Here is a 23,496-nt window from a genome sequence, read left to right as displayed (position 1 = left end):
ACAGAGTGCACACCCCCCCCCCACCATCTATCTATCCCCTACACGCAGCGAAGGAGATAGATGGAGAAACATTAATACATGTCCATATACAAGTCTATACAAGTCTACAGGTACGTACATGCGTTAATACAAGCCAGTATAAACACCGCTACGGGTACCATATAGTATACAGTAGGTACAAGCTTCATTTCACCACAAAGTATGACCAAGAACTGACCATTGACAGCGTTACGAGACACTAAATATATAATAAATATCGCTCACCTGTGGAAAAAAATCAGTCAGGTCACTAAAGGCGGAAATTATGATGACTAAAACTTAGCCCAAAACTAAAATGTGTACGGTTGGGTTTTTTTTACTGTACTCTTTAATCTGACATTTAGCTACCCAGAGTACATCTTTCCTGCACTTAGATTGTATACTTGACAACACACACTCCACTCCCCTACACACTCCATTCTTCCACACCTCCACTAATCCACCTGTATATGTATTCTTCTCCCAAGGCTCCTCCTCCTCCTCTTCCATACACCCTTCTTCCCACCTCCTTCACTTCCACAACGTTCTTATAGAGAATCCGACTGTGAGCAAGATTTAGGAGTAATGATAAGCAGGAATCTTAAACCAAGACAACAATGCGTATTTGTTTGAAGCAAGGCTAACAAAGTACTTGGGTTCATACAAAGGAATGTTAGTTACAAGACTACCGAGTTTATCCCAAAACTATATTTTGCGCTTGTGAGACCTCATTTGGATTACGCAGTTCAGTTCTGATCACCGTATTGCATAATGGATATAGAATCCCTAGAAAGTATTCAGAGGAGAATTGACGAGACTAATCCCGGGCATTAGGAACCTTCAGTACAGAAACAGGTTAAAGCATCTTAATTTGCACTCCCTCGAGAGACGTAGAGTGAGGGGCGATATGATCAAGGTGTACAAATTGAAGTCAGGGCTAAACAAAGGTGATACAACAAAGGTACTCAAACTATTCAACACCTCTCGTACAACTATGGGAAAGGGTCGCGAAAAGGGGACGTGATTGCTGCCCATATCATCATTGGGTATGACTTTGCTTGGGAGATTGGTATCCCCGCATCCCCTGAGCAACGCTCTTGTGCATTATGCAGAAGACCCAACAGCAGCACCCTTATCCACTGCCTCCCTAAGATGTCCCCACACACAACGCTTCCGTGACGCCTGCTGGACCACCACTCCACGACCCCCTGACGGAGACACGATGATCCTCCCAATACTGGCCAGATATTTTGTAAATAACATTGATTATGTGTTTAAGGAATATCCTTCCTCCCTTAGGCTTTAGTAAGCCCCTTTACAATATTTATACTGTATATACTTGTCACACTGGCCAGATGCTTCTGGTGTCATTGTACAGGGGTACCTAGTGACAGCTCTAGGATCCCGCTTCCTCTTTCAAGGAATAAACAATTGAAATTGAACTATTCAACCAGGGGCGAACTCGTGCAATGGTTTTAAATTAGACAAATTTCGATTTAGGCAAGAGATAGGTAAACATTGGTTTGGAAACAGAGTAGTGGATGAATGGAACAAGTTACCAAACATCATCATTAACTCGAATACGCTGGATAGCTTAAAACATAGGTTGGATGGATATATGAGCAATCGGGGTTGGGTGTAAACGGGACTGCCCAGTATCGGCCAATAGGCCCGCTGCAGTTTCCTCCATTCACATGTTACTCTTCTTCTCCTCTTCCTCTACAGTGTAGACGAAGTTTACACACACTGCATAAAAGAGAGCGCAGGTTCTCAACTGGCTCAGCCATGTTAATATTGTTATTATTATCCACTCTGTATCTGTGTTTTTCTGGCTAAATAAACTGTTTCAATTCAATTCAACTGTTCCTCTTCCTCCATACACTCCCCACTCCTTTTCATCCATACACTCCCCACTCCTCTTCCTCCATACACTCCCCACTCCTTTTCCTCCATATACAGCCCACTCCTTTTCCTCCATATACAGCCCACTCCTCTTCCTCCATACACTCCCCACTCCTTTTCATCCATACACTCCCCACTCCTCTTCCTCCATACACTCCCCACTCCTTTTCCTCCATATACAGCCCACTCCTTTTCCTCCATATACAGCCCACTCCTCTTCCTCCATACACTCCCCACTCCTCTCTTCCCTCCATACACCCCACTCCATACCACTCCACTCCTCCTCTTCCCCATATACAGCCCACTCCTCCTCTTCCTCCATACACAGCCCACTCCTCCTCTTCCTCCATACACTCCCCACTCCTCCTCTTCCTCCATACACTCCCCACTCCTCTTCCTACATACACTCTCCACTCCTCCTCTTCCTCCATATACAGCCCACTCCTCCTCTTCCTCCATACACAGCCCACTTCTCCTCTTCCTCCATACAATCTCCACTCTTCCTCCATACGCTCTCCACTTTCCTCTTCCTCCATTTGCTAGCCGTACATCAGGGTGTGGGGGAGGAGGTGGGTGGGGGCGTCAGTCAGCGGCTAGTGGTGGCTATTTATAAGCCTTGGCGGTTCTTACCTGACGGGGCAAGACGACCGATGATCTTTGCCAGCTCTTCTTCCCGGAGTTCCTCCTGTGTGTGGATCTATCTATCTATCTATCTATCTATATATATATACTGTATATATATATATATATTTTATAAACGTTCCGTGTTCCTGAGAATTTCCCACTAGAGCTATAGTCAAACCCTCGGAACTGTCCACCGGTAGTGGCTGGATAGATACCGACACGCACCGCACCGACTATACTTCCCACCAGCGCAGTGCCGACCGGATCCTGTTGTTGAGCAGGTCCCAGGTACCGTCAACCAGAGGTCGTTACCAACCAGTTTGTCTGTAGCGAATCTTACGGAATCAATCAGGTCTCAGTACTACTAAGGATCGATGGTACCAACCAGATCTCATTACCAAGAGGATTGATGGTAGCGAGCCTTACAGTAGGGGCGGGTGCGTGCTGGTAACCACCTGGAGAGTATTATCAGCAGCAGTTGCCGTCAGGTGATCCACGACACTGTGACACACGCTACAGGTTGACTCAGATGCCTTGAGCGTGGCGCCGCGTGCTAGTTCCTTGACAGACTGTGTGAGGGGCGTGGGGCCGCGTCTACTTGCTATTGGCACCACCGACACTTTCCCGGCAGCAGCGGCGGCCGTGGGGAGGAGGAGTAGTGCCTCGCCGAGTGCCACGTGGGTGCGACTTTAAGAATAGGGTGATGACCCAACAGCAGCCCTTCCTACCTACCTACTTACTGAACCCCCTCACCGCGACCACAGCCCTTCCTACCTACCTAACCAACCTCTTCCCGTCTCCTCAGGGGATTATATGGCCCTGAATCACTTCCTTCCCATCTTCGACACTATTTCATTCTCATGGTCATGGGCCATCTGCCTTACCTTCCCTCTCTGCCAAGACCTCTCCTCCTACTTACTTATTCACTCTGCCTCCTCCCCTTTCTACGAGCATGGTCCATCTCATCTCCTCCCCCCTCCCATGGTCAAGGCCTTTCTGCGTCCCTTTCCCCTACTTCCTGTCATCACTTCCACCACACCACTCTTTCCAGGACCATGACGCACACACCACCTTCCCTCCCATTCACCGCCTCACCTCCCACTACCTCCTCTCACCATCTTCCCTACCCTCGTCTCCTCACTCCATAGCACACATTAACGTTACGATACATCACTTTCAAACACCCACCCCTGCCACTTCCAGTTTCATCCGCTGCTTAACAGAACAGGAAGAAACACAACTAAGATTACATAAGAACAAGTCATGTGGAGAAAGGGAAAATAGTGCAATAAAGGGAGCAATATAAATAAATGCTAGTAGGCAGTGGAGGAAGACAACGATAAAGATGGAGAGATGTACGTGAGAAGGATGGGAATAACAAGAGAAAAAGTAAAAGGCCAATAATTATAAGAAGAATAGGAGAGAAGGACATAGAATAAGGTAAAGAGATGTGACAGAGAAAGATATGAGAAGAATGGGAATAAAAAAAAACTGAAAACTCTGAAGGGAATAGAGAAGACGTGAACGGTATTATCACCATCATTGAAATATTATACATCCTATCAGGCACAGACACGTAGAAATATGAGAGAGAGAGAGAGAGAGAGAGAGAGAGAGAGACGATGACCATCTAGCAGACCAGACTTACTCTAGAATCAACAACAAACACTACAGCCAATCCAACTCCTGACATTGACTTGGATTATACAACAGTACCCACCTTGGTGATGTCGGGCGAGTAGACTTGGTTGGTGACGTGGAGACAACAACCTACCTACACTGGGTCCTCAAAACACACGCATATCTCTACCTCTCCCCGGAAGTGAAACGTGGGGAGTATTATCTTTCTCCTCTGCTAATTTATCTCCCTCTTACCCTACTATTCTTTTATTATATTCATTTCTTTAACTTCATATCTCTCTCTTTTCCTCTCTTTGTTCCTCCCGTTCTCTTTCCCTCTCCCCGGCCTCTTTCTTTTTTCCTTCACCCCCCTGTCTTCCTCCCTCAACTGTCTCCTCCTCCACCTGTCTTGTCTCTCTCCCTCCCTCACCTCTCTGAAGCTTTCCTTCAACTCTCCCTGTCTGCCTCCCTCACCTCACAGTCTCCCTTCCCCACCTCTTCATTGTTTCCCTCCTCACCTCTCGCGGTCTCCTTACTCACCCCTCTGTCTCTCTCTCACCTCTCTGTCTCTCTCTCCCACCTCTCTGCCTCCCACCCCCACCTCTGTCTCCCTCCCCCCACCTCTCTGACTGCCTCCCTCACCTGCCTGTCTCACTTTCTCGCCTCTCTGTCTCACTTTCTCGCCTCTCTGTCTCCCTCTCTCTCTCCCACCTCTCTGCCTCCCACCCCCACCTCTGTCTCCCTCCCCCCACCTCTCTGCCTGCCTCCCTCCACCTCCTGAATTCCTCACAGCAGACCACAGCCACAACGTACTCGACAGCGAAACAATGCCAGCCAGAGACGCAGTGTTGTGTTGTTGTTCCCGGCATGACAACAGCTGGGGGCCTCGCTCTAACACGCTTCTTTGTGATACCTCTTATACGACTTCCGCCACCACCCTATTAACTTATATATCACGACGTAGCTCATTGATTTATTCAGGAGTGACGGTACTAAGGTAGGCGTACAGACATAGATGTAAATACAAGTACAGGAAGATACACACTAACGCAGGTACAGAAATAATGATATGCACAGACTACTACAAGGTACAATATATAGTCATTAGTAATTTAGAAAGAAATATATTTGATCCTGGTAGATACAGAGAGAGAGAGAGAGAGAGAGAGAGAGAGAGAGAGAGAGAGAGAGAGAGAGAGAGAGAGGGGCTGGGTATGTGAGTGAGTGGGTATGTGAGTGGGTGGTGAGTGAGAGGGAGGAGGGAAAAGTGAGTGTTGGTGGAAGGTGAGAGAGGGAGTGAGGGGTCAAGTAACACTGCCTCAGGGCTAAACTAACCTCCCTACCACACCTTCATCTCCTACCACACACACTGCCCCTCTAAACGCCACTAACCTCCCCTTCCTCCCCTAAACGCCACTAACCTCCCCTTCCTCCCCTAAATGCCACCAACTCCCCTTCCTCCCCTAAACGCCACTAACCTCCCCTTCCTCCCCTAAACGCCACTAACCTCCCCTTCCTCCCCTAAATGCCACCAATTCCACTTCTTCCCCTAAACGCCACCAAATCCCCTTCCTCCCCTAAACGCCACCAACTCCCCTTCCTCCCCTAAACGCCAATAACCTCCCGTTCCTCCCCTAAACGCCAATAACCTCCCCTTCCTCCCCTAAACGCCACTAACTTCCATTCCCTCAAATCCATTTTAATTATTCCTTCTTCACTTTCCCTCAGCCAAGATTCATTCTCCCCGCGTGTTCACTTAATCCTCTTTACTCACAGTTATGACCTCTCTCTCTCTCTCTCTCTGTTTCGCTTATTCAGCATGGGGGAGGGAGAGAAAGAAGGAAGGGCAGGGAGGAAGAAGGGAGAAAACGAGAGATTGAAGAAAATAGAGAAACGCAGAGGTAAAGAACTGGAGAATTGGGCAAGTGAGGGAGAAAGGGAGACCGAGAGAGAGAAGGGGAAGAAGAGAGGGAGAGAGAGAGAGATAATTAACACCAGTCGCCCTTGGTTTAAGAGGGACAAGTTCAGTATCGGTAAGAGACGTGTTCACAGTTCCTACAGGGGGAACAACTCCCAATGGTACAGTGACACTAAAGGTACTGGTGCAGTGATACAATAGTTACCACCTTTATGTAACAAACTCATAAGTGTATGTGTGTGTGTATGTAAACAAAACTGTGATGTAATAAACGTGGTAACATTCTAATGTCTATTTACTAACACCATATATTGTACCTTGTTACAATCCAGATGATACTAAATGTTATATAATAATTCCTTGCGTTAATCTACATTATTTTTTGCAGGTGCCATCAAGAGTTCCCTGTCCCTCACTTGGCCTGGGGGGGGGCGATGATAATAATAATAATAATAATAATAATAATAATAATAATAATAATAATAATAATAATAATAATAATAATAATAATAATAATAATAATAATAATAATAATAATAATAATAATAATAATAATAATAATAATAATAATTCATAGTAAATAAAATTTATAATGAAAAATAAAAAAAATAAATAAAAAACAATAATGATAATAATAATAATAATAGACCTGTAATAATAATAAAAATAATAATAATAAAGAACCATAAATACAAAATTGAAAAAAAAGATCAAAAGTGAGAAACAATATACAGTATGTATGTTGTGTTGTCAATAGTAAGAGAAACAATTGAGACCCTGCAATTGTGTGTAAATGAGGCAGAAAGTCAGATCAGCAACCTGGGACTTGGTCACAAATTTTCGTGATGCCATATGGCAGCAGGTTCTACCATTAGACAACACATTATTCTTCCAATATCATCCCAGGCGGTAGTACCCCCCCGTTTGGTAGCTGCCTACTGTGTATAAATATTTATCTGGCTGAATAAACTGTTCCAATGTCAATGTTAGGGTCCAGTAGAGGAGGGCACTGTATTTTTTTCCCACGATTAAATAGTAAACACATAATACCCAGCTTAAACCGGGTTACCTGCTGAATACTGCTGCTGAATACTGCTGCTGCTACTACTACTACTACTACTACTACTTTTTTTTTTTTTTAGCGTGGCCCAGCCTCCCCCAATAGCCACACCTTCGCCACCATTTATTTACCTTAATATTAAATATCCTAATACATAAGCAACTATCCTATCTGTGTTAAATTAGTTGAGCCGCAGATCGATGCGGCATTCGGTGACTGTAGCCTCATAGTCGATATCTGCAGCAGTTGACGGAGTAGGGGCAGAAGCTCTCGTTCCCCTGAGGCAGAGCAAAGCCGACCGAAGGAGAGAGAAGGACAGTCGACATCTCATCCAGGCTGTGACATAACTTCTGGGCTGCTGCTTCTGTTCGGAGATCAGCTCCGCGAGTCTGGCGTAGAAACATCTTGCGCTTGGGCCCATCCCACCAGCGGTTGTGAACACTAGCGGAGTGAAGCTGCCTTGATCGACATTTTGAATTCTCTCCCCATATGCCCTTCTCTTGTCGTTCTCGTTCCTCCTATGTGCAGCATCGAGAGCTAGGTTACGGTGACAAACGGCCATGGGATCAAAAATCCTGATGTCGAAGAAGGCTCGCTGTCCCCGCGTCCAGAATCCTCGAGCACTGACGTCCACACGGGCTTCGTTAGATGTGTTTGAAGTCCTGTGTTGGAGGATCTCGCCATCCAGTGGAAGGAGGGTCGGTTCTACCATGACGTCCCGGCAGGTTTCCTTCAACATATTTGCTGTGAGATCCCTTACCTCGTCATGCCTCATGCATATGAAGCCCCCCTTCTTGCAAACCATGGCGTGATCGCCATCATAGGAATAGCCACACACGCATTGGGAGGGCAAACCATCTACTGGCCAACCGTACCTTAGAGCAATGGCATCTGTAAATTCTTGTTTGTTAAGGCTGAAACCATTTGCCCTTATCGGTAACGTAGTTAACCAGTTCGAGGCGCCCACCTCCTGCGCTATAGCTACTTTTTTTGTCAGATTTTCTGGAACCTGCAGCGATAGTTGCTGCAACATGTCATTTTGACAGTGCTGCCGATCTGTTGTAATGGATCTACGGATCTTATTAACTTCGCTGGTGTCCACTTCCCCTGTTGCATTCTGGGCTATTATGTGGTCAGTGAGGGCTGCCGTGAGCTTAAGTGAATTTTGATGTTCAGAGTCAGCAATCTCCTCTGGATTAGTTAGTCCCATCCCTCCCAGTCTGGGTGGAAGTGCAAGAAGTGTTCTTTCTACTGGGGTTAAGTCGTGGTGTTTCACTAGTTTGGGAATGAACTTGACACTGATTGCTTCTTCCAAAGGGTGGAGGAGGGGTCGGATCTCAGGGATGGTACGCATCAGGTAGTTCCAACGATGCTTGACTCCATGTGTGAATGCTGCAAAGGCGCATGTGGCTCTGTGTTAGCAATCTCCGATAGAGCATGGATTTCGCTAACCCACTCGTTCACCTTTCCCCCTACGTACTGGGTCTTGAAGTCCGTAGTGCCAATTACTGCGCCTAGATGTCTTTGGCCGTCCTTAGTTATTTTGACCTCACTTTCGCCGAAAACCTCCACAGCCCGATCATAATGATCTGGCTTCACGATGAGGAAGGATTTGCTGGCGTTTGGGTGGTACCCTATTTGTGGACCTCGCGATGTTACCAGGTCCCACCACTTTTTGATGTCCTCCACTTTTCCTGCTCCTGTGAGGTCATCAGCATATGCCACTTGTTTGACCCCAGTTGTTTCATACTTTATTTCTTGTTGGAGCACTGATAGGCCTATTGCATACATTGCCATTGCAACGGGGTCTCCCTGTGTTGTTCCCTCGGTCGACTGTAGGATGGTATCACCTCGTAGAGCCTTGTTGTTTACTACGTAGAGGTCTGAAGGATTCCTATACGAATTTTCAACATACATCGCAAAGCTAGGACACTTGATCTTGATGTTGTGCAGTGCCGCCTTGCGGTTAAGTATGTTGAATGCGTTTGAAGCATCCACCAGGAGAACGGCCTCACAATCACGCTGCTCAAATATCAATCTCATGGCGTGAATGGCCGCCTCCCCACCAGCCTGGTGGCCAGCACACACTTGTAGGTTCCCTGCTGCTGCCCTGACATCATCCTTTACCACCTCCATTATACACTTTCCGATGATCCGCCTCAGCACTTCCCCCACCCCTATAGGTCTACATCCTGGTTTCTTTTCCAGAGGAATAAGGCGGCAGGCCGTCAGAGCCTGGAGGTGATGGCAGCAAGAGGATGCAAGCTTTCTTGCAAGGGTGGCAATGGCAGTGCAGAGATCGCTTGCTACAGGGCCAAACTTGTTTGTGCTGAGGATGACTCTCCAACCGTTTGCATCCAGACCTGAAGGGCCGGCTCCGCCTCGAGTCTTCAGTGCCTTTTTCCACACCATCTCTCCTGTTATTTTCTCGAACAGGACAGCGTTTGGTGGGATATAAGCACCCTGGAGCCTGATGCCTTCATCTTCGCTTGCAGGGGGATGTTTCTCTTTCAATAGTTTTAATGTCGCTCTGTTTATTGGCATCACTCCACCGGAGGATTCATGTGTGAGAGATCTTACCGCGAGAGACACTTTTCCCACACGCATTTTGTTTCCAAATTGTCTTGCCACGTCATCGGTGTTTTGCTTTCCGTCACCCGTAGATTTTAGTCTCTCCTGCAGTGTTCTTGCTTCACATAGGAGATCATCTAGGGCCCCAGTCTGCCACATTGTCAACCTTCTCTTCATTGCTGCCACATTTTCTTTGTGCTTAGCCTTTGTGTGTGTCCTCTGACAAAATAGATGTGGTATTATTGCCAGTATTTGAAGAGCTAGGGGGGCGAGGAAGCGGTCCTGAGTGTAATCAGTCATGAAGTGAGTCATCTCCCGAATCATTTCTTTGGTGGCCGCACACTTGGGTGGTTCAAATAAGTTAGCGGGCGACCACTTGACAATTTCTGAGTAGGTTTCTTTGACCCATACGCCTGCATTTTCCATCGACATGCCATTCCACTGAGGCGGCTGTCTCTCATTCTCCTCGTGGACACCTGCTACTGAGGGAGCAGCATTTATTAGTACTACATTATCGGGTTGAGTAGACTCACTGCTATCATTTCGGATATCATCGGGTAGTTGGGTCCCGGCGATATCCACTGTGGCCACCTGTGTCGGCTCCCTGCGACGTGGGTTCCGACACTGGTCTAGCTTCCTGCAATCCACACATGGTCGGTTGTTTCTCGCGCAAACACAATTTGTGCAGTTTTGGTTCGGGCTAGCACAGACGCAGCAAGGAATGTTACCAGGCATAGTGAACAGCACCTTGGGCGACGGTAACGTCCGCCTCCGGACATCTGATTTAGTCCCAGGCACAAGATTATACTGGTTCTTATGAGGGGAGGGCGGAGAGGTGACAGGCTGGACTGCTGTGTCCAGGTAGTAGGGGCATACGTGCGCGCGTGGGTGTGTAGGCTACCCCCCCTAATAGAGACCATCCATACATCAGAATGATGCACTATGGACAAGAGCTTACTACTACTACTACTACTACTACTACTACTAATAATAATAATAATAATAATAATAATAATAATAATAATAATAATAATAATAATAATAATAATAATAACAACAACAACAACAACTTAACACTCAAACGATTATTTCTGAACACCTTGGACTTGGGTACAGACCTCAATTTATATTCCAATTCCCAAAAAGCTTCGAATGGTAAAACTTTTTCCTTCATTTTATTCACGCGAGAACTCCCCTCCCTGCCTTCCTCAGGCTACACCACCAACACTGCCTCGACAAACTACGCCCTTAACTTAACCATAACTGCCTAGACAAACTACGCCCTTAACATTACCATAACTTAAGTCCCGTTCACTGATCTCCAATTACAGGAGAAATATTAACGCTCACGTATGTCTGTATTTTTCAAAAAGTTCACTCGTACGTTGTATGTGTGTGTGTGTGTGTGTGAATGTATGTATGTGTGAATGTATGTGTGAATGTATGTATGTATGTGTGAATGTATGTATGTATGTGTGAATGTATGTATGTATGTATGTATGTTTAGCCCAATCAACAAGATCAAGCTAAAGCACAAATAATATTAACCTCACAAATGGCACTGCAATTCCACCGAGACTCTTACCTCAGCTAGACTCAGTCGATCACTCACCTTCCACCACCAGTTTGGGGACGAAATATAAGAGTGTGAAATCTTGGTCAATCGGATCCCTGAACCCTGTACAAAACTTTGGTGACTGTGATAGAGTGGTGGGAACGTGGTGTGTCCTGCGGTTAACTGGTAAAACTTCCTTCCCTGTGAGCCTGAGCTGTACAAAACACTTCTCCCTAACTTAAATCAACTCCGTTTAACCTTGGTGAAGCGAAACTACGATAAAGGAACAATTCAATTTTGCTGAACCTAACCTAATGTAACCCAATTTAACCTCACTGAACCTAACCTAACCTAAAGTAACCCAATTTAACCTTGCTAAACCTAACCTAGGCCTAATCTAATTTAACCTAACAAGAGCCCCAAACCTTACCCTAATCACAACCAAACTTGATCTCACTTTAACCCTAAATAAAACTAATCTGACCTAATCTAATCTGACCTAAACTAATCTGACCTAAACTAATCTGACCTAAACTAATCTGACCTAATCTAATCCAACCTAAATTTGAAATGAAATGACCAAAACCCGACTTCATTTTACCTAATCCTAACTTAACCTAACAGGACTTTAACTATTATCTAACCAAACCTAATTTAACCTGACCTAACTGTGTATCGATACGTGAAGTTCTGTTGGACAGTTCCCGACAGGTAGTAATGTATGGGAGGGAGGGTAGGGAGCGGTATGTGAAAGAGACGGTCACAAAAAGACGGAGAGGAGACGTACAGTACACCAGACAGACAGAGACAGACAAACTAGTTGGCCTACATGAATTGACAGACTCGTACATCACCCCCACATAGACACACACTATTCATTTTCTCCTCTCAATGTATCGACTTTTCCTATTTTATTACTCTTCATTTTATCGATTTCTTCCTATTATCTCTCTCTCTCTCTCTCTCTCTCTCTCTCTCTCTCTCTCTCTCTCTCTCTCTCTCTCTCTCTCTCTCTCTCTCTCTCTCTCTCTCTCTCTCTCTCTCTCTCTCTCTCTCTCTCTCTCTCTCTCTCTCTCTCTCTCTCTCTCTCTCTCTCTCTCTCTCTCTCTCTCTCTCTCACCCTTGAGGTTCGTCCAAAAGCATACTGTAGGAGGGAGATGCAATACACGGTGGCCGGGGGTGTGTTGGAGCTGTCTGGCTCATGTGATGGAGTGGGCCAGGGAGGTAGTGTCCGGTGACCATTACTACCTACAACAGGAACACCACTTACCAACAGAACAACAAACACACACAGTCACACAAACACACCTACACACACACACACGTATATATATATATATTGCACGTCACCTCTCTCTCTCTCTCTCTCTCACACATACACAATCCTGCCACCACTAACAAGACCCCTCATCACACGTCTCTATCCCTCCTTCTCATATTATTATGCCATTAACCATTTACGACTGACACACAAAATGTTTATGACAGACATTTCAGTATCCATCGGTTGCCTGCCAAATTTATTCTCTTTTCCTCTTCAATTTCTTCCTTCATTTCTCCATTTGTTTTATTATCCCCACGTTATCGGTCCTGTTTCTTCTCTTATTTTTCTTTATCTCTCATGTATCTTCCTTAACCACATTTATCTATCCAAATTATTCCCCGTTTTCTTCTATTTCTCTTTACGTTATCAGTCATGTATTCCTGTTTCTTTTACGTCTTCCTTCTTCCTTTCTTTCTTTCTTACCATCCTCCTCTCCTCCCCCTCTTCAGCTATCGGGTACTGCCTCTCTTATTATTCCCGTCTCTGTCTCATATCTCCTCCTAAAGCACACCTCTCTATATTATTTCTTATCTTCCTCTACTTCTCCTCCAGTCCTATATTACCCCTCTTGTTATTCCCGTCTCTCTATCTCCCCACTTTATCCCATCTTCCTCTACTTCTACACTACACAGGTATTTGCCATGCTCCTCAGTACGTGACCTTAACCACCATGATCTCAAGACTCACTCTCGCCTTATCAACCCAAACCTCTGTCTATAACAAACAATTTATAACGTAAAAACAAAAAAAATTATCAAATGACAAATAACATTACGAATTCTACCTTAGTTAATATAAAAGTAGGTGTGTGTGTTAATTTAGTATGGCCTCAGATGACCCCGTTTGTATATTCATGTATATTCATTTAGAGAAGGGAAGACATGAACACCTTGAAACACACCCATAGCCAGTCTCTCTCTCTCTCTCTCTCTCTCTCTCTCTCTCTCTCTCTCTCTCTCTCTCTCTCTCTCTCTCTCTCTCTCTCTCTCTCTCTCTCTCTCTCAGTTATCATTACAACTAAGAAGGTCACAAGTGTTCTGACCAAAGTCAAACCCCAAATGACAGCTCTGATGACAATGTATCAAGTTCCTTATCCATTGGCGGTATCCAATCAAAAGCAGCGGGTGGGTTGTGGGCAGTGTGTAGGAGGGGTGAGGGTGGGAAGGGGGAGGGTGGGAAGGGGGAGGGAGGTAGTGTGTATGGGAGGTAGTGTGTAGGGAGGGAGAAGGGAGGTAGTGTGTAGGGAGGGAGAAGGGAGGTAGTGTGTAGGAAGGGGGAAGAGAGGTTGTGTGTAGGAAGGGGGAAGAGAGGTTGTGTGTAGGAAGGGGGAAAGTGAGTTAGTATGTAGGAAGGGTGTGTAGAAGGACGAGGTAGTGTAGATTCTGTAGAAGGACTCGTGTTTGTGACTACCTTGCTGAAAACTCGAGTGACATTTGCCAAGACTTTCAATTATTTGGTCTCTTGCGTGTGTGTGTGTGTGTGTTCCTCCCCTCTTGTACAGCGACTGCCGGCATACTCTGGAGGGATCTATTTTTACCCCCCAATCCCCCCCTTTCCGTCCCTCCTAAGTCCTTGCTGCTCCTAGGTGTCGTGAGGTAACATCCACCCATCAACACGGCTTAACACCACCTTTCGTAAAACCTTTCATCTCCGGCAACGTCCCTCATTAACGCCTAACATTCTTGAATAAATCCTCTTGCAAAATCCTCTCCCTTGCAACTTTTACTCGTTAACACCTTCCTACAACATTCTCACTTTTTAAAAAACATCCTTAATCAACATGCAACTTTTTTCAATGACTCTGCAACATTTTCAACTAACATCTGGTGCACTATCCATCATCCATAAGCATCACACTTCACAAACTTGCAACAATAATTTTCTACCAACACGACTCGAAGACTAGAAACCAACCAATGTCCCACATCACGCACTACCTCCTCTAATAACACCTCTTGCAACTTCCTCCATCCGCCTTCAACATGCAACCTGGATAATTAATGCTTGAAGGATTGGAAACGAAATATCCTTGTTATACCAGCGATCAATAAAGAGAGAGAGAGAGAGAGAGAGAGAGAGAGAGAGGCAGGGAACAGAGACAGAGAGACAGAGAGACAGAGAGAGACAGAGAGAGAGAGAGAGAGAGAGAGAGAGAGAGAGAGAGAGAGAGAGAGAGAGAGAGACCCTTCCTCACTCTCCCGTAATCTGAAATATCCAGTCAAACGAGTCACAGTGCCTTAATCATCCCAGCACATGGCCTACAAAAGCACTCTCTGACCCATGGTTCAGTAACCCTAGCCAACAAACCCACGAAGCGGTACTGTTGTGTCGTATGATTTTATAACCTCAACACACCTGGTAGTCGTACAGCTGGAGCACCGATACCTGGACCATTGTGGGAGTTTTCCACGTTAATATAGTGAGCGAGAAATAACAAGACTCATATTTTAAACTTATGTAAAATTCTGCCATTGTCATCACCATGGATCAGAAATACACCATACACAAAAGACATGATCATACACTAAACACAACATACATCATACACCGTGACTATACTATACAACATACACACCATACATATCATTCACCATATACAACATACACCATACAGTACTCAACATCATACACCATATACACACGTAAAACATATATACAGAGACTCCTACATGTCACGTGTCAGTCGTTTCAAGCCCGCCCTGTACACTCCTAACAGCTGTCAACCTCCTAGTAAGGATTTTCAAAGACGTAATCCTAACAGCTGGAAAGAGGAATGTCAACCGCTTGGCAAGGATTCTATATCCTAAATAACTTCTAGGATAATGAATACAATATATCATCTATCATAGAATTATCAACGTTCCCGAGTATAATAACTTTAATCCTGACAACTGGTAAATAAATAACATATCAATCACCATAGCAAAGATGATCACAGCTTGAACAAAATAAAAATCCTGGCACAGCTGATAGGATTACGTAGAGAATTTTCAGGGTATTTCAAGAAGTAATGATGTTATCAACCTTTCCTCGGATTCTGAGACATCGATCGGTTCGTGTTAAGTTTTCCTCGTGACCAGCTGAGAGGATGAGAACATCGTCCGTCTTGTCAGGCTGACTTAGGCTAAAAACATATGTTTGTACAGCTTAAAGTTTTCTCAGTGAACAAAACACACGCATACATCTACCACCAACACTACCACCACTGACACCACCTACCATCAACACAACCAGCTACCACCATCTACCAACACTACCACCACCACCACTGCAACCATCTACCACCACTGCCACCATCTACCACCATCTACCACTGCCACCTCTACCACCACCACCACCTACCACCACCACCTACCACCACTGCCACCATCTGCCACCAACACTGCCACCACCTACCACCACTGACACCACCTACCATCAACACAACCAGCTACCACCATCTACCAACACTACCACCACCACCACTGCAACCATCTACCACCACTGCCACCATCTACCACCATCTACCACTGCCACCTCTACCACCACCACCACCTACCACCACCAGTCTCTCCATTACCAGAGCATCGCCCTCCCACAGGCTAATAATACAACCCTCAATTCTCACCATCTATCATAAGCGATGGTTGCCAGGCAGGTTACACCACGGCCTGCCCTCCTTCCATCCCCCCCCCCCTTTCCTTCCTTCCTTCCGTAAACTGGGACTGACAAATATCCAGTTCCTCCAGTTGTATCTACAGTCATTCCTCTAATCGTCCCTCCAGTCACTCCAAGTTTTCCCTCAGTCACTTTTCTTAGTGTTCCTCCAGTCAGTCCTGTTGTTCCTCCAGTCACTGCTCCAATCGTTCCTCCAAGTTCTCAAATTACCATCAAGGTGATTTATACTAAACAGGTAAGTACAGGTATGACCCAAATTCCCTGGACATTCCCCAATATCAAGCACCTACTGTACTCGTGGGTGATATAAGATTGGTTTATACCTAGTGGACGCTGCCTCAATAAACATAATGCCAGATTAGCACGACTAATCACCACAATAAAGAAAAGTCTGACGAAATAAATGTTAATATCACAACCCACTCCCCTTACCTAGATGACCCTGTAAATAGATGCCAGATATTGTCTAGTGTCCAGGAAATTTTATCAGTAAATGTACTTTTAAACAAGGAGGTTAATATAACCACCACCTCCTAATATATATATATATATATATATATATATATATATATATATATATATATATATATATATATATATATATATACAGTATACATATATATATATATACATATATATACATATACATATATATATAAACATTATATATATACTGTATATATACACAGTATATGTGTGTGTGTGTATATATATATATATATATATATATATATATATATATATATATATATATATATATATATATATATATATATATATATATATATATATATATATATATATATATATATATATATATGTAATACTAACGTTTGTCTCACAGAATTAACAAGACGCCAAAACAGTAGTATAAATTCTCACATTCTCGTAAAACAGACAAAAAAGTAAACCCAAGTATTTCAATAGTGTAACAACTATAAAAAAAATATTAGAGTTACTCCAACAACAATTCAAATGAAAACGATTTTTTTTCAAGAATTAAAAATGATGGGAAAAACAAATATCATTACGTCTTAAAATGCTAACAAAAATGACGTTTAAACAATTTTCCAAAACTATTTAACAGCGATAAGTGTAAAATAAAAACAAACGGTACAACAGCCATCACCATTAACGAATTACTCCGTCATTTTTTCTCCATGAATTAACAAGACAAACAACTATCAGTAGATTCTCGGTGCCATGGCCGGAAGATGTACAGTACCATATACACGTCAACCAGCACCGGCACCAACACACCAAAGCTAAGGATCAGAAAAACCTAGTTGAGTAAAAGTAAACATGCTGGTAAGAGGCTCAGCCGCGTCTAGGGCGGGTCACCTTGGCATCTGTTATTGAGGAGACAGTGAGGTGGTAAAACAGCGAAAGAGAGACGCAAAAAATATATAAATTTAAACACACGGCGACAGTGGTGAGATAGGGAAGTCTCTTTAATGTACTATACACAGTAACCATTCAAACAACCAAGATACAATTGTGAGCAGAGCGAGATAGGAGAGGTGAAATTATCTGTTGTAGACTTGAACCATCTGAACACAGCGCACGTGAACAGAGAGAGAAACGAGGTGGTGGTAGACGGCGCCTTGTCATATAGCTCGACATCAATCGCCTCAATACGGAGAAAGAAGAGCGACACACACACACACACACACACACACACACACACACACACACAGAAAGGAAACTTCCATCACCTGAACGACGAGAAAGAGAGAGAAAATGGAAGAGAAGAGGAGAGAAGAGAATGTCAGTTGCTAAATATAGGTGTGTAGCGGTACTGTGGTGGTGGTGCCAACAGGGGACGGGGACGGGGGGGGGTGTCAGGGATCTACCACCACAGCCGTCTGGCACTACCCAGGCACTCCTCCAAGATACCGCTGCCACCGCCGCCGCCACACCTACACCACACCTGTCCTCTCACCACTCTACCTATCACTCCTCAAGTCACTCACTTCTCTAATCATTCCTCCAGTCATTTCCACCATCAGTATAGACAAATAGAAACACAAAACTACAAACGAGATATAAACGAACAGATACGAAACTCATCCAGAAAACCACCTCATCTTACAGTGTCGCAGTGCCTTGTCAAATCAAGACCCTATATCAGAGACATTGATCCATAAATATTGTGGACACATCTCAACAAGACCTAATACGTCCCTGACATACCTCGACACGATTACACTCTTCCAACAATACCTCATATGACTCAGGGTATCAATGTAGGCCAACCCAACCTACCTCCCAAGTTTGTTGTTGTAAGGTAACGTGACCTGGGGCTCTCTATTACTCCATACTGAGTTCCTCTACAGTGAGTCTGACATACATTCATCATATATCTGTTTACAATGAACCCAACATGTGTGTATCCTATTAATGGCTCTAACTACAGCCTCTTGTTTTGTCCTGATAATGAAAAAAAAAATTATTCTTAAAATGGAAAAAGCCAAACGTTCTTATAACTCTAAGTCTTCACACTACCTCTCAAACCTCCGTGTAATTAATTTTCTGAGTTAATGTTGGAGTGAAAAAATAACTATTTGGCTGAATTTAGGTAAGCCTAGATATAACATACACATTGAGACCGATATTATACCATGACTACCTCAACCAGATCTATTTATTTGTTACAGTTTAAGACAAAATTAAAAAATAAAATAAAAATAAAATCTTTGTGAATCCGAACTCTGGCTCACTCACGATCCCTCCTTCCTATTGTCGTGACCATTCCCCAGTGTGTAGTTCACCAGATCCTCCTGAGGTCATTCCCCTGAGCGCCCCCAACACACACCAGGGACACTACAATCTAATAGCTTCTTCATGCTCTCTAGCTAAGGGTATGACTCACTCTACATCCCCCCCCCCCATTTATTTATTATATTTCTTGTTGGGGGCAAACAGAAACCCCGGGGAGACACCAGCCAAGTGTAGTCGTCAAATCTATTTACCGAGACGTTCCCTTGATTCAGGCAGGATATATCCGAAACAGATCATCTGAACTAACGGAGGTTATAAGACCGAAAAACACTGAGGCAGGGAGTTCCAAGGAGTGCCAGTTCAGGGTATAACTGAGTTTGGTTGGCAAAGTTCTGCAAAAATTTCCCAGATGCCCTCATAGACCAACTGAAGGTGTGTAATAATTGCAGCTCACCAGAACACTGACTGTGGAAACATCTACAACTGAGAAAGCGATGCGATATCCCTACGAATGAGCAATGCTGGAAATTTTCTGGCAAGGTCATTATTATAGATTGTTTTGATGGCATTTTTCTGCACCAAATCAAGTAAGATGAAGCGCCCCACACCACACCAGTCTACACACATGGCTTACATAAATTACTGCCAACTGTTCATCGGTGGTCACCCTCCTGAAAGTGGCTCTCCGGCTCCTCCTCAGAGTTGTGGTCATCCCCTAGAGTGCCCTCACCATAAATGCCACCTTCACCCAAGCGCCCATTTTTCTCCGTGCTAAGCGACGGCCAAGCAGGTGGTGTTTAAAGAGAGCTCGTCCGACGGTGTGTCTGGCCGGAATCGAATCGAGGTATTTTGGCTATGAGTTTGCCACGTGTAGCGTGTTGGGGGGGTCCCTTGGCTGTTTTTTTTCTTTTTGTGTGTGTGTAGTAATAATAATAAAAATAATAAAAATAATAATAATAATAATAATAATAATAATAATAATAATAATAATAATAATAATAATAATAATAATAATAATAATTGTTTATTGAAAAAGTATGTGTGTGTGTGTGCGCCCATGAAGTGTTCCCGTAGTGTTCCATGTGTCCGTGTGTGTTCTTTAAGTGTTCTCGTACGTGTGTGTGTGTGTATGTTCGTATATGTGTGTCTGTGTGTGTGTCCGCGTGTCTGTGATTGCGAAGCGGGTCCACATGCCAGAGCATTCAAACAGAGCTTCCATCTCTGAGAGGACAAGAATGTGTTTATTTTGATTGCACTCACTCGCAGCGGCAAAGCCAGGAGCCAGGGACGTGACCTACACACACACACACACACACACACACACACACACACACACACACACACACACACACACACACACACACACACACACACACACACACCACACACACATCCTTACCAATCACTTAGCACCTCTAACACCCACACAGCCTTACCACCCACCTACCAACACCCACACACAGCCATACCACCCTCCTTCCAACACATCCTCACCATCCACCTACCATCACATCCTTACCACCCACCTTCCAACACCCACACACAGCCATACCACCCACCTTCCAGCACATACCACCCACCTACCAACACCCACACACAGCCATACCACCCACCTTCCAACACATCCTTACCACCCACCTACCATCACATCCTTACCACCCACCTTCCAACACCCACACACAGCCATACCACCCACCTTCCAACATCCTTACCACCCACCTTCCAACACCCACACACAGCCATACCACCCACCTTCCAGCACATCCTTACCACCCACCTACCAACACCCACACACAGCCATACCACCCACCCACACCAACAACCTCGCCACTCCCGCAACACACCACCAAAACAGTCCATTGAGAACTGTAAGTCTGCAATTCGTACCGCGGCTCTTAAGAGGGGTGACGTATGTACCCTATCGTTGCCTCACCACCATGACCAGCGTGGTATGCATGCAACACTTAACTCCTCGGGCATGTCATGGGTGGGTGTCAATAGTTTGCATAGTAATAATGGTTGACGTTTGTAGTTGAATGCCAAGACTTGACTACTATTACTCCTCTTCACCCTGTTTTTACTATCCCTAGATAATTATCACCTTGCAATAGATATCATCACTCAGGTTAATGGGGTCGTCGCGAGAGTAGAGCAGTCAATGCCGTCTCTGTTTACAAGTGTGTAGGCAGTATACCTCGACAACCTCAAGTGCGACACCAATCATACTCGGCACAGACACTCACCCAACAACCCCTGGAACTGTACGATGTTAATAGGATCAAAAGGTCAAGGTCACAACACTTGATAAACGAACCAACGGACGGTGAGGGACCGGTGGTAGAAGCGGTACCGTTCTTGCCTCGCAAGCGAGATGTCACGGGTTCGATTCCCGGGCTGGTGGAAGTTGTTTGGACTTACTTCCTAGCCCCCATTAGTCCCTCTTCACCTAGCAGTAAAGTAGGTACCTGGTGTAAATCGAAAGTGCGAATTCGTATTCAGGGACAAGTTGTTGGAGCTTCCAAAAACTTGATGACATAAAAAACCATTGACTCCTCGGGCTTCTACGCCCTTGACTCTTCAGGCTTCTACGCCCTTAACTCATGAGTCATAAAGGCAAGCATGAACTTAGCATGCTTCCCTGTTGGGCGCTGTAAACGCTTCTGCGCTTCACCTTACAAGAGGATGTAGGGGGGTGCCCAATAAAAGAAAAAAAAAACAAAAAAACAATGGGCGTGAACTGGCTCTTCTATTAAGTGAAGTCTATTGATGATGATGTTTACTATTTTCATCAACTTCACTTCCTAAACACATCCACAGATTATAGTCAAAGAACCTGCTATCATCATCAAAGTGGTGGGGGACACAGCTGGGATGGATCACTTGGTGTGTCAGTAACACTAAACCGGAATGTTTGTGTTTGGTAGATGGACCTTGGTCGTCTATGATCCTCACACACACATACACACACACGAAGGCCAGAGCTGGACGGGGCCGGACCCTGGTACTAGGCCGCTGGAAATGAGTACATGAAGTTGCTCTCACCTCCGCCACAAAAACAGGTCGGCCTTACTTGCTTATCCACCGGCTGCTCCTAACGTACTTACCCACACACACACACTCGTTCTCTCTTTACACTCACACTGACTCTCTCTGGCCCAGAATACCAAGGAAATTACATATTGAACCATAAGCTGCACTGACCCGCATGTATCGTCATGACCAACCTCTTGCTTCACTCCTCCTCCTCCACATTAAACTTCCAGCTATTCGTCTACTACCTCACACCCTCCTGTTCTGGAACGTAATAATGTAAATGGTACAGCCTACGTTAAGTAAGTATAAGCATATATACTGTACATATTCAGATACATGCATACTTCTCGCTCCATTAGTTGTTCACAACAAGATATTTCAAGTGACGTCGTCGTGTTGTACAAGTACTGTACATAGGGAGATAATAGCCAGAGTAAATAATAAACAAGTATCTACCAACACAAGGGTACCATCAGCCCTGTGATTTGTAGGTTTTAAATCTACTTACCACTCTGACACTTCTACTGACCTACTATAATACCGTGCAGACAGAATGTACACGCAACACAATCTGTCTCGGTTTCTCTTGAGACAGACGGCATTATTGTATTCTACAGACAAAAGCGTCTCCTGACATTGGTGTTAACTGCTTTAAAAGTTATAAATGATGGGGGGATATGACGTCTACATTGTGTTTATCTTGAGACATCCAAGAGAATATGGAAACTTATTTCCTCAAACATCATAACACAAGGACAGGTACAAGTACAGAGATTCTAACAATGTTATGAGTAGTGGAGATATACAGCAGGGAACGTTAAGCCTTTAGTAACACATGAGGCACTGTACTCAAGTCAGGTAAGGGTGCCCCAGGTGCATACCAGCTCCTCTTAAAGGCATAGACGAGAACTGTCCACTCAACCACCGCGTTCCTTTCGACATGGTAACAATACATAATAAAATCCATAAAGATCAGAGTATTTAAGCTGGTCACACCAACGTGTACACTGAAGAGTCACAGCTGTGTAATTACCAGTCAAATACATTCACCAAGTACCAACATAAACCTTCACTATTCCATACAAACCCCTTCACTTTTACGAGCATTCCCAGTTAGCAGTCAACAAATAGCAAATTACACCTAGTTTAGCACACCAACCATTTTGGACCATCTGTGCTGTAGTGCAAGTGACCCTTTCTGAATACATGTATGTGCTGTAGTTTAAGTGAATCAGTTAGATGAGTTCCCATGTTAACAGTAAATGAGATCATTCTATGCGCTAACCTTTCAGAATCTATCCCTGTGTTGGAAGTACAATGTGAGCTAGTTAAATACAGTCTTCATATCAAGGGGAATTTTTTTTTTTACCAATACGATACCTCTGAAAAGCCATCATGGTGTCGTAGCTGGATGAGGTCCTCTCCTTCAAGCGTCTAGATTTTATGATGATGAGCATTTACGCGCGACACCCTTAACCTTCTTTAGTTTGAAT

General features: G+C 44.5%; 1 protein-coding gene across 2 annotated transcripts in view; it reads right to left on the bottom strand.

The window, feature by feature from the left end:
- Nucleotides 1–22,202, bottom strand: part of LOC121867041 (adenylyl cyclase-associated protein 1-like) — a 116,637-nt gene extending 94,435 nt beyond the window's left edge. The window contains exon 1 of one of the 2 annotated variants that reach the window (XM_042366794.1): nt 22,172–22,202. In XM_042366794.1, the coding sequence (XP_042222728.1) occupies nt 22,172–22,187 (16 nt within the window). In that variant the 5' untranslated portion in view covers nt 22,188–22,202. Of the gene's footprint in view, nt 1–2,550; nt 2,892–22,171 lie in introns of those variants that run through there. The other variant, XM_042366796.1, reaches the window with a different exon arrangement.
- Nucleotides 22,203–23,496: the final 1,294 nt, after the last annotated feature.

Source organism: Homarus americanus, unplaced genomic scaffold, assembly GCF_018991925.1.
Source record: "Homarus americanus isolate GMGI-L3 unplaced genomic scaffold, GMGI_Hamer_2.0 scaffold48226, whole genome shotgun sequence".
NCBI classification, from domain to species: Eukaryota; Metazoa; Arthropoda; class Malacostraca; order Decapoda; family Nephropidae; genus Homarus; species Homarus americanus.
The sequence above is the reverse complement of the archived record's forward strand: the minus strand, read 5'-3'. Positions and strand labels throughout refer to the sequence as shown.